The 17,215-nt window shown below is 53.7% G+C and overlaps 7 protein-coding genes across 7 annotated transcripts; 4 read left to right on the top strand and 3 right to left on the bottom strand.

Moving 5' to 3' along the window:
- Nucleotides 1-478: 478 nt before the first annotated feature.
- On the top strand, nucleotides 479-1,666 carry P168DRAFT_319762 (DUF3431 domain-containing protein; the record flags this gene model as incomplete). Its single annotated transcript, XM_024840309.1, has 1 exon — nucleotides 479-1,666. One exon carries the CDS (start codon nucleotides 479-481, stop codon nucleotides 1,664-1,666), a length of 1,188 nt encoding a protein of 395 aa, XP_024691823.1.
- Nucleotides 1,667-1,775: 109 nt separating this feature from the next.
- Nucleotides 1,776-2,451, bottom strand: P168DRAFT_291360 (uncharacterized protein). Its single transcript, XM_024837396.1, has one exon. It carries the CDS (start codon nucleotides 2,433-2,435, stop codon nucleotides 1,872-1,874), a length of 564 nt encoding a protein of 187 aa, XP_024691822.1. The 5' UTR covers nucleotides 2,436-2,451; the 3' UTR covers nucleotides 1,776-1,871.
- A 1,712-nt stretch (nucleotides 2,452-4,163) lies between these two features.
- P168DRAFT_291359 (uncharacterized protein) lies at nucleotides 4,164-5,170 on the bottom strand. The gene is made up of 2 exons (XM_024837395.1): nucleotides 4,391-5,170; nucleotides 4,164-4,331 (listed from the first exon to the last, which is right to left on the bottom strand). Exons 1-2 carry the CDS (start codon nucleotides 4,901-4,903, stop codon nucleotides 4,269-4,271), a joined length of 576 nt encoding a protein of 191 aa, XP_024691821.1. The 5' UTR covers nucleotides 4,904-5,170; the 3' UTR covers nucleotides 4,164-4,268.
- Nucleotides 5,171-5,508: 338 nt separating this feature from the next.
- On the bottom strand, nucleotides 5,509-7,131 carry P168DRAFT_298043 (cytochrome P450; the record flags this gene model as incomplete). Its single annotated transcript, XM_024838232.1, has 3 exons — nucleotides 5,509-5,862; nucleotides 5,939-7,039; nucleotides 7,090-7,131. The coding sequence occupies 3 exons, from the start codon at nucleotides 7,129-7,131 to the stop codon at nucleotides 5,509-5,511; spliced, it is 1,497 nt and encodes a 498-aa protein (XP_024691820.1).
- A 710-nt stretch (nucleotides 7,132-7,841) lies between these two features.
- On the top strand, nucleotides 7,842-10,923 carry P168DRAFT_291357 (putative DUF21 and CBS domain protein (Mam3)). Its single transcript, XM_024837394.1, has 3 exons — nucleotides 7,842-8,560; nucleotides 8,625-8,838; nucleotides 8,894-10,923. The coding sequence occupies exons 1-3, from the start codon at nucleotides 8,306-8,308 to the stop codon at nucleotides 10,621-10,623; spliced, it is 2,199 nt and encodes a 732-aa protein (XP_024691819.1). The 5' UTR covers nucleotides 7,842-8,305; the 3' UTR covers nucleotides 10,624-10,923.
- A 1,699-nt stretch (nucleotides 10,924-12,622) lies between these two features.
- P168DRAFT_255412 (putative salicylate hydroxylase) lies at nucleotides 12,623-14,430 on the top strand. The gene is made up of 6 exons (XM_024834462.1): nucleotides 12,623-12,769; nucleotides 12,873-12,954; nucleotides 13,003-13,060; nucleotides 13,113-13,851; nucleotides 13,916-14,247; nucleotides 14,309-14,430. The coding sequence occupies exons 1-6, from the start codon at nucleotides 12,723-12,725 to the stop codon at nucleotides 14,350-14,352; spliced, it is 1,302 nt and encodes a 433-aa protein (XP_024691818.1). The 5' UTR covers nucleotides 12,623-12,722; the 3' UTR covers nucleotides 14,353-14,430.
- A 789-nt stretch (nucleotides 14,431-15,219) lies between these two features.
- Nucleotides 15,220-16,923, top strand: P168DRAFT_238229 (cytochrome P450; the record flags this gene model as incomplete). The annotated part of the gene is made up of 3 exons (XM_024833603.1): nucleotides 15,220-15,396; nucleotides 15,452-15,727; nucleotides 15,775-16,923. 3 exons carry the CDS (start codon nucleotides 15,220-15,222, stop codon nucleotides 16,921-16,923), a joined length of 1,602 nt encoding a protein of 533 aa, XP_024691817.1.
- Nucleotides 16,924-17,215: the final 292 nt, after the last annotated feature.

Below are 17,215 nucleotides of genomic sequence, written 5' to 3'. Positions count from 1 at the left end.
AAACCGAACCCACGAGCTGACGTCGCTTTGCCCCCCTGCAGGCCCAATCATGGGTCTTCAATCCTTGCCGATCGCTTTAGCGCTGATGTATCCAGCAGGGCGATGATGCCGATCGATTTTCTTCTCTCACGAGACTTTTGGCTGGGACTGCGCCTTGCTTTCTTTCTTTTCTTTCTTGCTGTGATCCTTTTGGACGTTGGATACTATAGAGGAGATTCTTACAATATTCTTTTTGGGGCTCAAGTTGAGTATATACACTGCATTGCATTCCTGCGGATACTCGGCAGGTTTTAGACGACTTACTTTGCATTACCTCCCTACGCTGTTACGATATTACCTCACGACTTAATCTTTATTTACTACCTATTTGCTGAGCCCAGCTCACTCGACTACATATACACCTACATACACATACAGCATACAGACAGACAGATTACATACTGATGCCCCCAAGCTATCTATAAATTGAAACAACAAAATGCGCACCCGAGCCTGGACCGCCAGCGCCGGCGCCGCCCTCTTCGTCACAACCGCCATCTCCTTCTACCTCTACTTCTCGCACCTCCTCGTCCCCCGCCGCTGGCGCAAACAAAACCGACCAGGATCCATCTACCGCCCGGTAGAATGGGCCCCGCCGATCAAAAACAGCTACTCGCGGACGCTGGTCGTCGCGACGACGCACGACGTCGACACGAGCTGGGTGCAGCGGCTCGTCGACGAGGAGGACGATTTCTCCAGCGCGGTTTACACGGTTGATGCTGGTGATGGGCTGTATGCGCGGAGTTTCAAGCGCGCTGTTCCTCCTTCCACATTTTCCTCTTCTTCATCCTCATCCTCTCAATCCTCTTCTTCATCCACCGCAGCTGGAAATGCGACAACGACAACAACACCACCACCCCCGAAACACACCCTCACCATCGAGCGAAGCAAATCTTCCCTCCCACACAACAAAGGCCGCGAAGTCATGGCCTACCTAACCTACATCATCGACCACTACTTCTCCCTCAGCGACGTGAACATCTTCCTGCGCGCAGACCGCACCGACAGCGCCGTCCACGACGACCTCTTCGCCGGCGACGCAGCGCTCATGAGCCGCCGCCTGCAACCGGCCTACGTCCTCGACAGGGGGTACGTCAACCTGCGATGCCAGCACGCGCCAGGCTGTCCCGGGATGTCCGTCTCCAGCAGCGCCGTCAATCTCTCCTCCACGAAGCGAAACGCAGCCGAAGACAGCGCCTCCGACCAACTCGGCAGCAGTCTCAGCGACGCGTGGGACGCGCTCTTCCCGTTCGACTCGATGCCGACGGAGCTGGCGCAGCCCGGCGGCGGGCAGTTTGCCGTCAGCGGGCGGCAGATTCGGCGGGTGCCGCTGCTGGATTATGTGTCGTATCGCGGGTGGTTGGTGGACACGGCGCTGGATGATGAGCTGGCGGGGTCGATGTGGGAGCTGCTGTGGCAGTTTGTGTTTACGGGGCAGGCGGCGCTTTGTCCGGATGAGCGGAGCTGCTACTGTGAGGCTTATGGGGTTTGTCTTGGGGAGGGGCAGTATCGGGTTTTTGCGGATGCGCGGGATCGGTTGGTGAGTTTGCGGGGGGAGGACGGGGGGTTGATGGTGGGGTGGATGGGGAGGAGATGGCGGGGTTGGAGAGGGAGATGGAGCGGGTGAGAGGGAGGGTGCTGAATCGGTATGATTATGATTATGTGACTGATGAACTTTATTGAATATATTTTCATTATTTATTTCTTACATTTACGTGGGTTATGAATGTAATGTAGAGTAATGTCTATCCAATGCGACTCTATCATGCAAGTATATACACATTCGACATGATACTACATCCCCATACTCTAGTAAAGACAGCCCCCATATTCTAAGAAGAAGAAGAAGAAGCCTGAGCACCCCCCCACCGCTCCGCAACCATCTCCTCAATATGCGGATTCAACCAGTATCCCTTAATCGCATCCTGACCCATCTGTCCAGCCCCCGCGATCCAACCCCGACAGACGCCCTCCCCAGCACCACACGAGCACTGGAACGGCTGGTCCATCTCCCACTCGGAGCTGGGGTAGAAGAAAGTCAGAGCATCGCCCTTGTTCAGCGGCCGGTGGTCGACGACGCGGACCTCCATGCGGGACATGTCGAAGACGAGGGACGGGTCGCAGGAGTGGTTGCAGTAGACGAGGTCGGAGTTGAGCTCGATGTGGGAGTCGCGGCCGGTTTGGACGCTCGTGTAGGCCTTTTTGGCCGGGGTGGCCGTGGCGATTTTGGCGAAGAGGGCGCCGGCGGGCAGGGAGACGAGCGAGATGGCGCCGCTGGTGAAGGCGCCGGGTTGGCGGTCGACGTGGAGGATGGTGGGGTGGGTTGGTGGGGTGATTTTGCTGGTGGGGAGGGTGGAGGGGTCTTCTGTTGGGGGAGGGATGGCGATGGGAGACATTTTGGGTGGGTTGGAGAGGAATTGAGTGTATAGAGGAGAGTTTAGAGTAAAGTATAGAGTAGTGTATATAGTAGAGAAGAGAGTAGAGGAAAGAGGATGTGGGGGAGAGGAAGACAGAAGGGAATGGAGGGGTTATATGACGATGTATAATAGAGTAAATAAGATTTACTATTAGTTAGTATACCATGAAAGATCCCTTGCACCGAGGTCACGCTGACGATCCTCAGGCCGAATCATCCGGATGAGTGATTGGCCGACTTTAGACCGAGGTTCATCTTTTCACACGGAGTACGGAGTACTCAATTCCTGTTGACGGATGCAGATTGTCTCAATGGATAATATACCTCAGGGCCTATTATCCCGTAGCGGATAATGTCAATACTACCTAACCGACTACAGTATGGTCGATTGACACGCTCGATGTCACATGCATGTCCTGCATAGATTGATAATGCGATTAGTTATGTCGGCCAGGTCACATGCCCCACATGCCCTAACTCCCTTGGGCACCGGTATACCGTCAGTATAGTAAATCATACTCTGTAAACGTGCTCAGTAAATACTCAGTAAATAGTAGGTATCAATTCAACCGCGTTGTCAACTCCTCCCCATCCCTCCATCGAGCCAAATTTTGCGCAACCTCCTCATACCAAGCGTGGATCTGCTCATCCCCATACCCCATATGCGGCGTCAACACAACCTCACTCCGTCCCTCCGTCCCCCAAGCCGTCGTCCGCCACGGACTATCCGCCGGCAACGGCTCCAAATCAAACACATCGAGCGCTGCCCCACGAATCCCGCCCTTTGACAACGTCTCCAACAATGCTTTCTCATCCACCAACGGTCCCCTCGACGTATTCACCAACAGCGCCCCCTCCTTCATCCTCTCCAACTCCTCCCGTCCGACCACCCCGCGACTCCGTTCCGACAACACATAATGCAAACTCACCACATCAGCCACCTCAAAGAGCTCCGCCTTGCTCTCCGCGCACCGCATCTTCCCCCCCTCCACCCCCACATCCCTCGAAACAACGTCCACCTTCCCAGGTGTCAAATTCTCCGACCACGCCACAACGCGCATATCAAACGCCAACACAGCAACCCTAGCCACCTCCGCCCCCAACTTCCCCAACCCCACCAACCCCAGCGTCTTCCCCGCAAGATTCATCCCCAGCGTCTCCCCCTGCCATGTTTCTCCGCCGGGACGCTTCAGGGCGGCATCATCCCGGACAACATGTCTCGCCAGCGCCAGGATAAGCGCCCACGTGTGCTGCGCCGTGCTGTGTGCAGTTGTGGTTGTGCGAGGGCCACTCGTCCCCGCAACGGGAATGCCGCGCTGGGCGCAATATGCGGTGTCGATTGCGCGGTTGCGCGCGCCGGTCGTGAGGATGAGTTTGAGGTTGGGGAGGGCGGAGAGGATGGATGCGGGGAGGGGGGTGCGTTCGCGTTGGGCGATGATTATGTCGTAGGGGTGGAGGCGGGCGATGAGGGCTGCGTGGGAGGTTGGGTCCGCGGGGTTGAGGGTTTGGGCGTAGTGGTGGATTGTGAAGTGGGGGGTTAGGGGGTGAGATGGGGGGTGGAGATGGATTGGTAGTCGTCTAGGACGGCGATGGTTGGGTTGGGCATGGTTGTAGGTTGTAGTATGTAGTAGGTTGTAGGTTGTAAGGAGGTAGTAGATACTCTGTAGATCAGAATAGTGTAGATGATTGTGATTCATAAGTAATGATAGCGGAAGAGGATATAGCCGTGCCCCGCACGACCCAGTCTAGCGATATAGAGCATATTCCAACCCTCATGTATATATATACAGGGCATGATAACCAACCAGTCCTCCTAATCATACTGGTGATAGTAAGACCACGTACGATTCAGCCTCCCTTCCTCGAAATCCTTCGGCTGTCCACAGTCAGTCAGCGAAAGCCCGCCTTTCCCAAGAAAGAAACCAAGGTACCAACCAAAGCATCCACAAAATAATCCACCAACTCAACCTCATCCCCAACCCACTGCCTCTGTCTTGACGAAAGCGAATCCCCCTCAGCAAACGTTTGCGCAGAATCAAAGTCGATCCACAACACCCGATCGCGTTCCCCTGGAGATAGCGATACCATCATATTACGCGGATAAGCATCACCATGTAAAACACCCGCGTTGTGTATCTCGTCAAGGATGTCACGGAGTGTCTCCAAACGGCGCTCTGTATAATTGGACAGATCGATCTGCTGCAGGTTGGGAATGTATTCGATGACGGTGGCGTTGGGGGGGAGTTCGTCGTCTAGGAACATGGTGAGAGAGGGCCATGAAGCCGGTTGGATCTTTCTGATCGTCCCGTAGAAATCAGGAATAACGCCTCTATGGCACAGGCCTTTTGCTTTTAGTCTGCTATATGTGGTGGATTCTGAGATGAATAGGTTAATTTCGCGGTCGGGGGGGGGTCCCATTCGGATTTGCCTCTGTCGTGATACTTGCATTTATTATACCTCAGCACACAGTAAGAGGCAGTAAACGAAGAGAATGGTTCATTTGTTTACCACTGTCATGACGCATATCTTGTCTCGGAAATGGACTTTGAAGACTACTGAGTTCTTGCTCTCTTTTAGCGTTGCGAGGAATTTGACCTCGGATGGGTTGACATCAAGATCGTCGGACATTGGGCTGGTTAGAGTTTGCAAGCTATGAAGAAGAGGTTGAATGTGGATTGTGTGTCGGCTTTGTAAGTTTAGGTAGGTAGGTGATGGTACAAACAGACATAGGTGCCTGACGAACTGAATGATACCCGGCTTTTATTTCTTTGAAAGAAACGAGATCATGTTCATTGGCTGCGACTTGCTCACTTAAGCTCCCCGTATCTTCTCATTTGACAGAAACCAAGCCTGTGCCCTGAGACCTTCAGTTACTTCATACATATGTGCTACTTGGGATGGCATTTAGGATGTTCATGACGAACGTCAGAACTGGTGACTTTTTCAATGGCTGCGGTGCTTTCCTTCCACCCTCTACCTCAGGTCTCAAGCTAGGTACTTCTTTCCCACCATCTCACCAAATAAGCCAGACGCAGCAGCATCAACCAAGCCACCTACTCAGCATCACGCAAATACGGCTTCAGCCTCACCAACAGCTCCCCCTTCTCATAAACAATGTAAACCCGCTGACGATCCGCCCAATCCATCTGCCCGTCAACCAGCTCGATATCGAAATTCCACAGCAGCCGAGACACCACCATGCGCATCTCCGCATAAGCAAGGTACTTACCGAGACAGTCGCGCGGGCCCGTCGTAAACGGATTCGACGCCTCGCGGTTGTCGTCTGCGTAGCGCGCGTCGTACAAAGGATCATCGGCTGGGAGCCAGCGCTGCGGGGCGAAGAGGTCTGGGTCGGTGAAGTTGTGCGGGGAGTGCGTGGTGGCCCATTGGAAGATGGAGATTGGGGTCTATGTTATTTATCAATTTTCTAGTTCTGTTTGTATGGTAGGTTAAGTTATAGAGAGGTGGATTGGGAAAACTCACTCCCTTTGGAATGTATCGGTCGTTGACGACCCATCCGGGCGAGATGCGAGGCGGAGTCTCTGCCAGAGGCGGGTGGATGCGCAGGGTTTCCACGAGACAGGCGTGCAGGAAGGGCAGCGCGGCGGTGGCCTTGATGGTGATTTCGTCCTGGGAGGTGAAGGCAGAGCGGATCTCGGAGGCCAAACGGGCGTACACGTCGGAGGTCTGCGTCAGGTAGAAGACGAAGGCGGCGAGGGCAGAGGCGGTAGTGTGGCTGCCTGCGCCGATGAGGGTGCGGGCGTTAGCGACCATCTCGTCGTGGGACATACCGCGCGAGCCATCCTTGCTGTTACCGAGCACGTAGGCCATGAAGTCGCGGCGGGGGTGGTCGACGCCTTGCGCGATGCGCTTTTCAGCCTTGGCGCGCGCCATGACGTAGTACTGGCGGCGGGTGTGCATGTCGCGGTTGAACAGAAGCGCGAGAGGTCGAAGGAGGGGGTAGTGCTGGAAGAAGGAGAGGCGAGCGCTGGCGCGCATGCTGTTGAAGATCATTGTGGCGAGTGGGTGGAAGTCGGTGCGGTCGAGGCAGGAGAAGGAGTCTGCGAAGGCGAGCTCGCTGATGATGTCGATCGTGAGGTAGTTGAGCCAGCGCGTGATGTCGACGGGGGAGCCGGACGCGGTCTGCTTGCGCAGTTGCTGGATGAGGAGATCGGTGTAGTGGGCGAGGTGAAATTCCTGCTCGGAGAGGGCGCCGGCGGAGAAGGCGTAGGCCATGAGGCGGCGTTGGCGGCGGTGGTCGTCGTGCTGGGCGGGGAGGATGCCGATTCCGTCGCGGGCTCCGTAGAAGGTCGGGATCTTTTCGAATTCGGGGACGTTGGGGCGGCGGGAGAAGACCTCGGGCCATCCGATGGATCCTTCGATTGCGAGCTGCGTGGGAGAGATGCGGACGATGGGGCCGTATCTTTCGTGCATGTGGAGCATGTCTTTAGCCAGGGTACCGGTGATCTTGTTCTGGTACAGATAGGGGAGGTATGAGGCTGCGTAGAGCTTCGGACCGGGGAAGTGGGCCAGAGGGTGGAAGAAGATGCGATACAGGATCAGGCCGACGCGATGGAGGAGGCACTGTATATACTTAGTAGCGTTTCCCTTCATGAAAGAAAGTATCTACTTACTGCTCCCATCAGCAGCACGATGGCTGACCAGATTGTGATCATGCTGTGTACGAGAATCGAATCTCACAGGGATTGAATCTTATAGGAATCTGGGTGAGTTGCAGAGAGGAGAGAAGAGAGTTTTATAAGATCGATCTTTGAATTTAAGCTGGCAACCACAGACAGCCACTGGCAACCACAGACAGCCACTGGCATTCACTGACACCCACTGATATCTACCTGGGGCTGTTAGTGTGACCTGTAGTATCCTTGTCAAGCCCTGTGTTGCAAGTGAAAGTTACTAGATAGACTGTGCAATTATCCTGAATAATATGAGTGATAGTATATATAAGCTTCATATAGGAAGGAATACATAGAAACTCAACAGTAGGTAACAGTTATGAGTTATAATCAATATCAATCATAAGTAATTAGATTGACATCAACTGCAGCACTCTAGTATACACTGGGCTACAGTGACTGTAGATATTTGCCTGATCATGCTGGCCAACTCAATTCAATGCGTTGTGTGACATAGACTTGGATAGTGTCATACTCCTGGCTAATAACAGCAGAGTAAGATGATCGAACTGTGTATAGTAGACACTGTCTAGAAACAACCTGACATGAATAGAGAAAAAGATATAGATCGACATGACATCATATACCTGCCTCAGGCTGCACACTCACCGCCCCGTGGACCGGCAGAACGTGACCCTCTCATCACGGACGGGATCGGTTCATTGAATCTCTCCATCTCCATCTCCATCTTACTTATTGGTTCTTCTGCTTCTCCTCTTTCTCCCCCTGCAGATTTCCATACTTGGCATCTCTTCTGGACCATTTGCTGCTTGAGACAATCCCAAGCCACTAGTCGCTTTTCTTTTTCCTGCTCTTTTGTCTCTTTTTTCTCTTTTTCTTTCTTTCTTTGATGTGAGAAATTTCTTCTCCAGTCCCACACCTTTCAGCCGCGCCCGTGTCAATCATTGAGGGACCCGTCATTATCTACCCTATCATCGAGCTACTTCGCTGCAGTTCTGGTCTCCACTGCCTTCACTAGCCCGGTCCGGCGCTCGACCTTACTTCCAACCGTTCCTTCTCGTGCCATGCCCACAAAACCTCCAAACTCCAACCCACGCATATATTAAACATGTCCTAGTCCCCCCACGGCCCCCGATTTTCAATCTTTTTGTTTTGTTGTTTTTTCTCTTTCCTTTCTCTCTCGCTTCTCACCCCAATGGTGATGGCGACATCCCCACCTTATAGATCACTGGCCCTCCGGCCTGTTGTTTTCGGTCTGGCAAAACTGCTGGTACTGGCCTTCCTTCAGTTACCTCTCATCTCGGCCGCTCCCACCTCTTATGTCATCTCCGCGGAAGAGGAACCGAAACCACCCAACGACCCCGGGCTATGGCTGTACTTGAGTGTCGCCGCAGCCCTCGTGCTGAGCGGTGGTGCGTTTGCGGGGTTGACAATCGCTCTGATGGGCCAGGTATATTCCCTCATCGATGCGGGTGGGGTTGTGGTTCTGCGGCTAACCCGGTCACAATCTATAGGATGAGGTCTATCTGCAGGTGATCCAATCCTCCGGCGAGGTGCACGAACGGAAAAACGCAGCGAGTGTGTTGAACTTGCTGAAGAAGGGGAAACACTGGGTTTTGGTGACGCTGTTGTTGAGCAATGTCATCACCAACGAGACGCTTCCCATCGTCTTGGACCGGTCGCTCGGAGGCGGATGGCCCGCCGTCCTGGGCAGTACGGTCTTGATTGGTACAGAAACCCCTCACCCTGCTTATCGGTCATGGGGACTAATTGCGGTGACTAGTCATCTTCGGTGAGGTCGTCCCTCAATCGATCTGTGTCCGCTACGGCCTTCCCATCGGGGCCTGGATGGCCCCGTGCGTCTTGACCCTCATGTACATCATGTCCCCGGTCGCTTGGCCCATCGCCAAGCTGCTCGATCGGCTCCTCGGCGAGGATCATGGCACGATCTACAAAAAGGCCGGATTGAAAACGCTAGTGACCCTCCACAAGACCCTAGGAGAAGCCGGGGAACAGCTCAACTCCGACGAGGTCACCATCATCAGCGCCGTCTTGGACCTCAAGGACAAGGCGGTGGGCAGCATCATGACCCCCATGGAGGATGTCTTTACCATGTCCGCCGAGACCGTTCTCGATGAACCCACCATGGACCTGATCCTGTCGCAAGGGTACTCCCGCATCCCGATCCATGCGCCCGACAACGACAGGAACTTTGTCGGCATGCTCCTCGTCAAGATGTTGATCACCTATGACCCGGAAGATGGCAAGCGCGTGCGTGACTTTGCCCTGGCCACTTTGCCCGAGACGCGCCCGGAGACCAGCTGCCTCGACATCGTGAACTTCTTCCAGGAGGGCAAGTCGCACATGGTCCTGGCCTCGGAGTACCCGGGCGAAGACCGCGGCGCTCTCGGTGTGGTGACCCTGGAGGATGTGATCGAGGAGCTGATTGGCGAGGAGATCATCGACGAGTCGGATGTCTTCATCGACGTCCACAAGGCCATCCGACGCATGACGCCGGCCCCCAAGTCCCGCGTGCCCAAGGGGAAGATCGTCGAAGAGCCTCCCATGCTGCCGCCGCCGCCGCCGCAGAACGGCACGGTCGACCAGGAACATGAGATCCACGTCCCGAACGGGCGGTCCAGCGACCGCCGCCGCAGCTCCGTGGAAGCGCCGCTGCAGCGATTCCAACTCCGCCGACAGGGCAACTCAGACACGGCCGACCACATGGTGACCCAGCGCGGGGCCACCGATCAGATCCTCGAACACCTCAAACACTTGGGCCCGTCCAACCTGGCCAGCCGGCCCCGGCAGACGCGGTACCAGAACGTGAAGATCAAGCGTACCAGCGTCTCCCCCAGCCACTCCGGCCGGACGGACCTCGACTCCGGCCCTAGTACCACCGACTTGTCCCGCCGCGAGATGCCCCCGCCCGCATTGGCCGGCGGGATCGGAGCGGGCCTCCTGGCGTCCGCCGGACTGGATGCCCGCGATGGCGCCCACGCCGTCCAGCTGGGCTACGATACCATGGCCCACACCCGATCCTCCGAGAACAGCACCCCGGCCGGGAGGACGGGGAACCACGTGTCTATCCCGGAGCCCGTCAGCGAGGAGCAAGACGACCATGGTCCGGCCGGCGACAGCGCCGCCGTCAGCGACCGGTCCTCGGAGCCGCACTCGCCCGACGCGGACCGCCCCCGCGGCAAAGACTACCTGCACCGGGGCCCGGCCCGCAGCGGGAGCATCACGGAGCAGGTGTTTGACGTCAACGGCATCCGGAAGGTCGTCCTCCACACGACCAGCACCAGCTCCTCCGACGTCGATCGGCCCGACACGCCGCGGAAGACCGGTACTTCCCCTGTGCGGCCGGCCAGCCCGCTGATTGACATCGGCGACGAGAACGCGCACCCCGACAGCGGGTCGAACAAGGCGAAGAAGCGGCGTCGTCGCCGCAAGCGTGGCACCGGCAAGTCCGACGAGCCCGCCGACGAGACGTCGCCTCTTCTGGAGCGATAAGACGGTCGTCCGCCCGGACGAATGATATCCATTGAATTGTTCTGCGGGCTATAGGCCTACTGGATGAGGGTATACATGCCTCATTCTTCATGATTCCTCTCTCATTTTCATGTTTGCGTTACAAGATCGTTGAGCGGCTTCTTTCCTGTATCTATTACATTGACCGCCGCACTTATGTATTTAAATAGCCAATGGGTGTTTATGCTCTACTTTTTGGGGTGTTGATTATGGTGCATCTAGTCATCGCATTGATTACACAACTACTGCCATTATCATACTCTTGTATTATTCAATCTCAACCATTATCAAAGAATCATACCCATTCCAAAGATAAACCGTAAGTGTATATAGACAAAGGAATGGCAACAGTCTTGACCGGTTGGGAGAACAAGTAAGTAGGTAAAGAAGGAATAGTAGGTACAGTACGGTACTCCTTGCAGCAGGCCTTACTTCTGTATACTACCTAGACAGGTAACCTCACTCTTATTCACAAAGCCTGTTTTAGTGAGGTAGGTTATTAGTAGGTAGATAGACATGCAATGTAATGTTACACAGGACTATCACCATCAAGCCTTTTACCCAGTGATTGGAAACCTCTTACCTGCCAGACCAACAGGACTGTTACTATCATTATTTCTGGTCAGAACTTACTGGTTTTTGTTCCATATTTCTGAGCTAAAAACATGCAACCTTTCTTTCTTCCAAGACAAGGAGCACGTCCTCCTTTCGAACTCTTGCGGTGGAGCCCAAGTGGAGCGAGAGTTGAAGATCAAGAGTCTTTATGCTAATATGGCTCTAGTACTACTGGACAGCAAAGCCCTACCAGATCTGCCATTATCATGCAACGAACAAAGCTGCAAGGAGGCCACCATATCAGTATTATCGAGATTCCTTGCGTGAGACCGACATGGCACAGCACGACACGGCACGCCTAGAATAAATATACCAAAACGTGGTTACATTGAAGCCGTTCTACCTTCGTCAGTGTTTCACATACTTGCTACCAAGAGATTATGCTGACTGTCTCCTACACCCGTCTTATCACTTGAGTAGGCAATGGCTAGCATTCTGCCGGACGGGGGTCTTTGGGGCGGTGCTGTTAGCTTAATGCTTGCTCTGCCTATGTATGTTGGACAGGCTGTTTTCTAGGGGTATGTTTATGACTGCATATTCTGTAGATCTTCTAGCGTCCATTATACATATACTACAAGGCTGATAGAGATAACCCATACAAGGGCAAGTCGAAGTAGACCTGACGAACATCATATGGCGCGGACAGAGTATCGATAAGCTGAAAGGCGATCATGGTGCAAGAGAGCCGTCGATCAGACGTCAGAAGTAGACAATGAGCTTGTATTACCTTAGTAGAGGAAACATTTTAACTGAAACGTGTGATGTTTTGCCATTTGTATATGAAGACTGTAGCGAAACCGACAGCGCCGCAGATTCAGCTTACTATACTTCCCATCCCCGATTACCTAGATAAACACATACTTATTTATCAATGAGCCAGGCGATGCACAATTCTAGCAAAGACACAATTGATCCTGGATAAGTACTCAGCCTAATACTAGAGGCTGAAGTTGAACTCGGTGCTATCCCAGCACGCTTACTACACGTCCAGGATCATCCATGTTCGACATGGGAAAGGTTAGGGTTAGCCGCATATGCCTGTGACAGTGGTGTGACTGCGACATCCCAATTAACGTATTGCGAGCGAAATCACACATGTACATGTTGCTTGGGCAATTGACCCAAAGCCACCCCCACGTGTAATAATCAACTTAACCAACCAACCTAGCCGTAAGTTCATAGCCTTCTGGTCCTGGTTCATGGGTTGCGGGGGGATGACGGGAGTGTTCCAGTGTGACCGGTTTCCGGTGCTTCCGGTGAGACCACGGGATGGAAGGGCAGGAACTATATAATAGATGGGGTAGGAGCCGTTTTCCAGGAGAGTGATCTTGCTGTTCATGGTTTATACCTTTCGTGTGATAGATGTATTGACATTAGTTGTGTCACTTGAGTAATATCGCTTGGTTCTTTCAAATATCCTGACCCCTACGCGTTGCACAAGATTCGGGTGCTCCGGTTCGTTCGTCATGGGACTGACGCGGGCTAAGGTGCCCCTGGATGTTATCGTTGTTGGGTAAGTCGCACACTGATAGGTTCTAGGCCTAGATGCTGATTGTTCTTGAACAGTGGGGGTATGCGTGCACTATCCATGGCGCAGATAGCTCGTTGCTAACGGCAGTAGGGCTCGGGGGCGTGGCTGCGGCCCTGACTTTGGGGTTGCGGGGACATAATGTTATAGTGCTAGAGTCAGCCCCAAAAGTATGCGCGTAAACCTATAGAGGTACTGAGTATTAACCAAGACAACAGCTTATGGAAGTTGGAGCCGGTATCCAGGTGTCTCCTAACATGCTAACCCTGCTGGACCGTAAGTATCACACCAACTTCCCACCCAGAGAAACAAACTGATTGACATCCAGGATGGGGCGTGTCTCCCTCAATACACGCTCGAGATGTCTCCCTAGAACGCATCCACATCCGCCGCTGGCAAAACGGACAACTCCTCGGGACTATGCCCGTCAACAAGACACACGGACAGCAAGTCGTCATCCACCGCGCAGACCTGCACAAATCACTAGCCGACAGCGCATTAGCACTACCCAACGTAGAGCTTCGCATCAATTCAACCGTGTCGGGGGTTACGTTCAGCCCGGTATCGGTAAGTCTAACCACCGGCACAGTCATCACAGGAGACGTGGTCATCGCCGCCGACGGCATCAAATCTACCGTCCGGGGTCATCTGCTAGGCGACGGATCCAGCAGCCCCATCCCAACAGGAGACGCCGCTTACCGGATTACCTTGCCTCGAAGCACAATGGAGAGAGACCCCGACCTGAAGCGCTTGATCGACGAACCGGCGGCGACGCGGTGGATTGGCCCTGCGCGGCATATTGTCGCTTACCCACTCCGTAAACACGAGCTGTTTAATGTGGTTTTGGTGCATCCGGATCGGCGCGGGGTGGGGGAGTGTTGGACGACACGGAGCCCGAAGCAGAGTATGGTCGATGACTATTGCGGTTGGGACCCTGTTGTGACCAAGCTTATTGGTTTGGTTTCTGAGGAGGAAGTCCCCGAGTGGAAGCTGTGTTTGCATAGACCGTTGAAGACATGGACTAGGGGGTGTGTTGCTTTGATGGGCGATGCTTGTCATCCTATGCTGTAGGTTTCTCCTTTCTCCTTTGGTTTGATGGATAAGAACGACCGAGCTAAGAATCGCACACAGCCCCTACATCGCCCAAGGCACCGCCCAAGCAGTCGAAGACGCCGCCGCCCTTGGTATCCTCCTATCCAGCATATCCACCCGCTCAGAGATCCCCCTCGCCCTCAAAGTGTACGAAAAATCCCGCAAGCGGCGCGCAGAGACCGTCCAGCAGTCTGGATCCGACAACCGGATCACATTGCACCTCCCGGATGGTCCTCAGCAAGAAGCTCGCGACAAACAGTTCCGAGCTTGCAGGTTGGGCGGAACGAACCCTGATCGGTGGTCTGACCCTGAGATGCAGCAGTATCTGTGGGGGTGGGATGCGGAGAAAGCGGCTTTGCAGGCTTGGGATGGTGAGTTTGATTTTTCTTGCACTTTGGAAAGGGTGTATGCTGATATTGGATGTTGTTATAGAGAGGAGGGGACGTGTGTTAAGGGAGATGCGGCATCGTTTATAACATGTCATCTGTGAGTAGCGATATAGGCATATATGCGTGTGTTTGTAGTTACATAGACAATTCGATGCATTACCGATGCACAAGACTAGGGGAGAAGTATAGCTGCACAAGCCTGTAGAAGATTAGTTAATAGTCACGGATATTTGCATTATAATTGAAGAATACATTACTGCAGGCTCCAGAGTGCGAAGGCTCGTGGCCCCGGAAAGTCATGGAGATCTTATAACAAGGATCAGCTAGATTATCTGTATGCATTCTTTGTTCTGTCCTATTGATATCTATTTATAACCTGGATTGCTGTAGGTCCAGCGGTGACCAAGTAACAAGGTGATTGATCCTTCGGGGCTATGCAACTCGTATGAATCTAAAGCCATGTCTGGCTGATCTTGGATCCTATATAACATTGCCAGAACATAAATCCTTGTGTTGAAGTAAGTAAAACTAGTATGAGCATCTTTTCCACAGCCAAATACATATACTAATCATGACTGTGGATGGTTTAGTTAAGATACGATTCTAGATCTTTAACTTCCTTTGGAGTAAGCCTTATAAGAGCTAACTAAACTGATATAAGTCCGTCCGCTGCCAATAAACAAGTATCACAATAATTGACTCTACAGTGATTAGGTAGATAGATTCCAGTGAATAACAACACGTGCACCAACCAACTGCCTGTTATCATGATTTCTATATTCACTCTTTGTCTCTTTTCACTGTCACTCAGGTCAAGCCAGCAAATATAAATTGAATCAATTCTGACAGAAAAAGCTTGACTCCAACAACGTCTTCCTTCTTCAACTCCTCGTATCCTTGGCCCCCACTAAGCAGCCCCTCCCATCGGATTTGATCTATCAATAATCCTCCAAGATGATCGAGATCCCCCTGTCAGCGGTTTATGTCGCGCTGGCTGCCTATGCGTACTACTTCTCGTCTCTAACCCAGTTCCTCCTGTTGTCCTTCGCAGCGACCATCCTCAAGACCTTCTACGGCACCGTCCTGTACCCCGAGTACTTCACCCCGCTGAAGCAGGTCCCTACTCCGCCGGTAAGCACCTCTAATACTCTTAATCTGTCAGCGACACATGCTGAAATCCACATAGAACCGCTCATGGATCACCGGCAACTCAAGATCGCTGCTCGACAATTTCCCCTTCAATACATGGGGCACATGGGCGAAGGAGTTGCCCAATAATGGACTCCTGCGAATCTATATGCCGGCAGGGATGGAGCGATTGACCGTGACAAACACCAAGGCTTTGAGCGAGATGCTGGTTCAGCGCGTCTACGACTTCCAGAAGCCCGAACTGTCTCGTATGAGTCTTGCGCGCGCCGCGGGGGATACGGGGCTCCTTCTTCTTGAGGGGGATGAACATAAGGTGAATCTTACTCTCTGCTTATTCCACGTCCAATACTAACTGCATAGCGACAACGGCGAAATCTGATGCCGGCATTTTCCTACCGCCACATCAAAGACCTGTACCCGATCTTCTGGTCCAAGAGCATCGAAATGGTGAACCTGATGAAAGAGGACCTCCAGAAGCGCCCCGACCCCTCGAACAACGTCGTTAAAATCGGCGCGTGGGCCACCCGCGCGGCCCTAGACATCATCGGAGTAGCCGGCATGGACCACGATTTCGAGGCCCTACGCGACCCAGACAACGATCTCGCCAAGGCCTACGAAGCCATCGTCAGCTCCGCCCCGCCCTTGACACAGATCTGCTTCATCCTCTTCGTCGTCCTCGGCCTCGGAAAGCTCGCCATCAAAGCGCCCCTCAAACACAACCGCGACATCAGCACCAGCGCCGACCTAGTCCGCACCGTTGTCCGCAACGTGATCACCGAAGGGAAAAAAAAGAGAGACTCAAGCAGCAGCGACAGCATCACCCCCAAAGTCGACATCCTCTCCGTCGCCCTCCAAAGCGGCGCCTTCACCGACGACGAGCTCGTCGACCAGATGATGACCTTCCTCGCCGCGGGCCACGAAACAACCGCCACAGCCCTCCAATGGGCCATGTACGCGCTCTGCAAGCACCCCGACGTGCAGACCCGCCTCCGCGAGGAAGTCCGCGCCCGCCTCTCCCCCTCGGCTCCCATCGCCGCACCCACCCTCGACAGCCTGCACTACCTCCACGCCGTATGCAACGAGGTCCTCCGCTTCTATCCCTCCGTTCCGGCCACCATCCGTGTCGCCACGCGCAACACTACCCTCGTAGGCCAACACATCCCTAAAGACACCATCCTCATCGTCTCCCCCCAGATCATCAACCATCTCCCCGAGCTGTGGGGCGACGACGCCGACGAGTTCAACCCCGAGCGCTGGATGGGGCCTGGCAGGGCTAATACCGGCGGCGCGACCAGTAACTACGCTTTCATGACTTTCTTGCATGGCCCGCGTGGCTGCATCGGTCAGGGTTTTGCTAGGGCTGAGATCGCTTGTATGGTTGCGGCTATTGTGGCTCGCTTCCATATGGAGCTGGTGGATCCTGATGCGGAGGTGAAGGTGCGCACGGGAGCCACGGTGTGTCCGGTGGATGGGGTGATGGCGAAGTTGACTCCGGTGGCGGGGTGGTAGTGATGATCTTACTGGTGGTCTTTACTGATGGGTTTTATTCTTACTGGTGATTCTTACTGGTGATTGTGACTGGGGTTCTTTACTAGCGATCTTTACTGGTCATCATTTACGGATGTATTTCCCAAGGAGCGGATGAGACTGATCATGGAAAGTACCTGCGTGATTTGATTTACAATGGATGATGTGACTAAGTTCAAAGAACACGAACTCTAGTGAAATAATGATACATGCTTGCACTACTGCTTATGAACCATTCGTATTCGGATATAGTCTACTAGTCTCTATAATCTCA

This window comes from Aspergillus campestris (genome assembly GCF_002847485.1).
Source record: "Aspergillus campestris IBT 28561 chromosome Unknown P168scaffold_8, whole genome shotgun sequence".
NCBI lineage: Eukaryota > Fungi > Ascomycota > Eurotiomycetes > Eurotiales > Aspergillaceae > Aspergillus > Aspergillus campestris.
The sequence above is the reverse complement of the archived record's forward strand: the minus strand, read 5'-3'. Positions and strand labels throughout refer to the sequence as shown.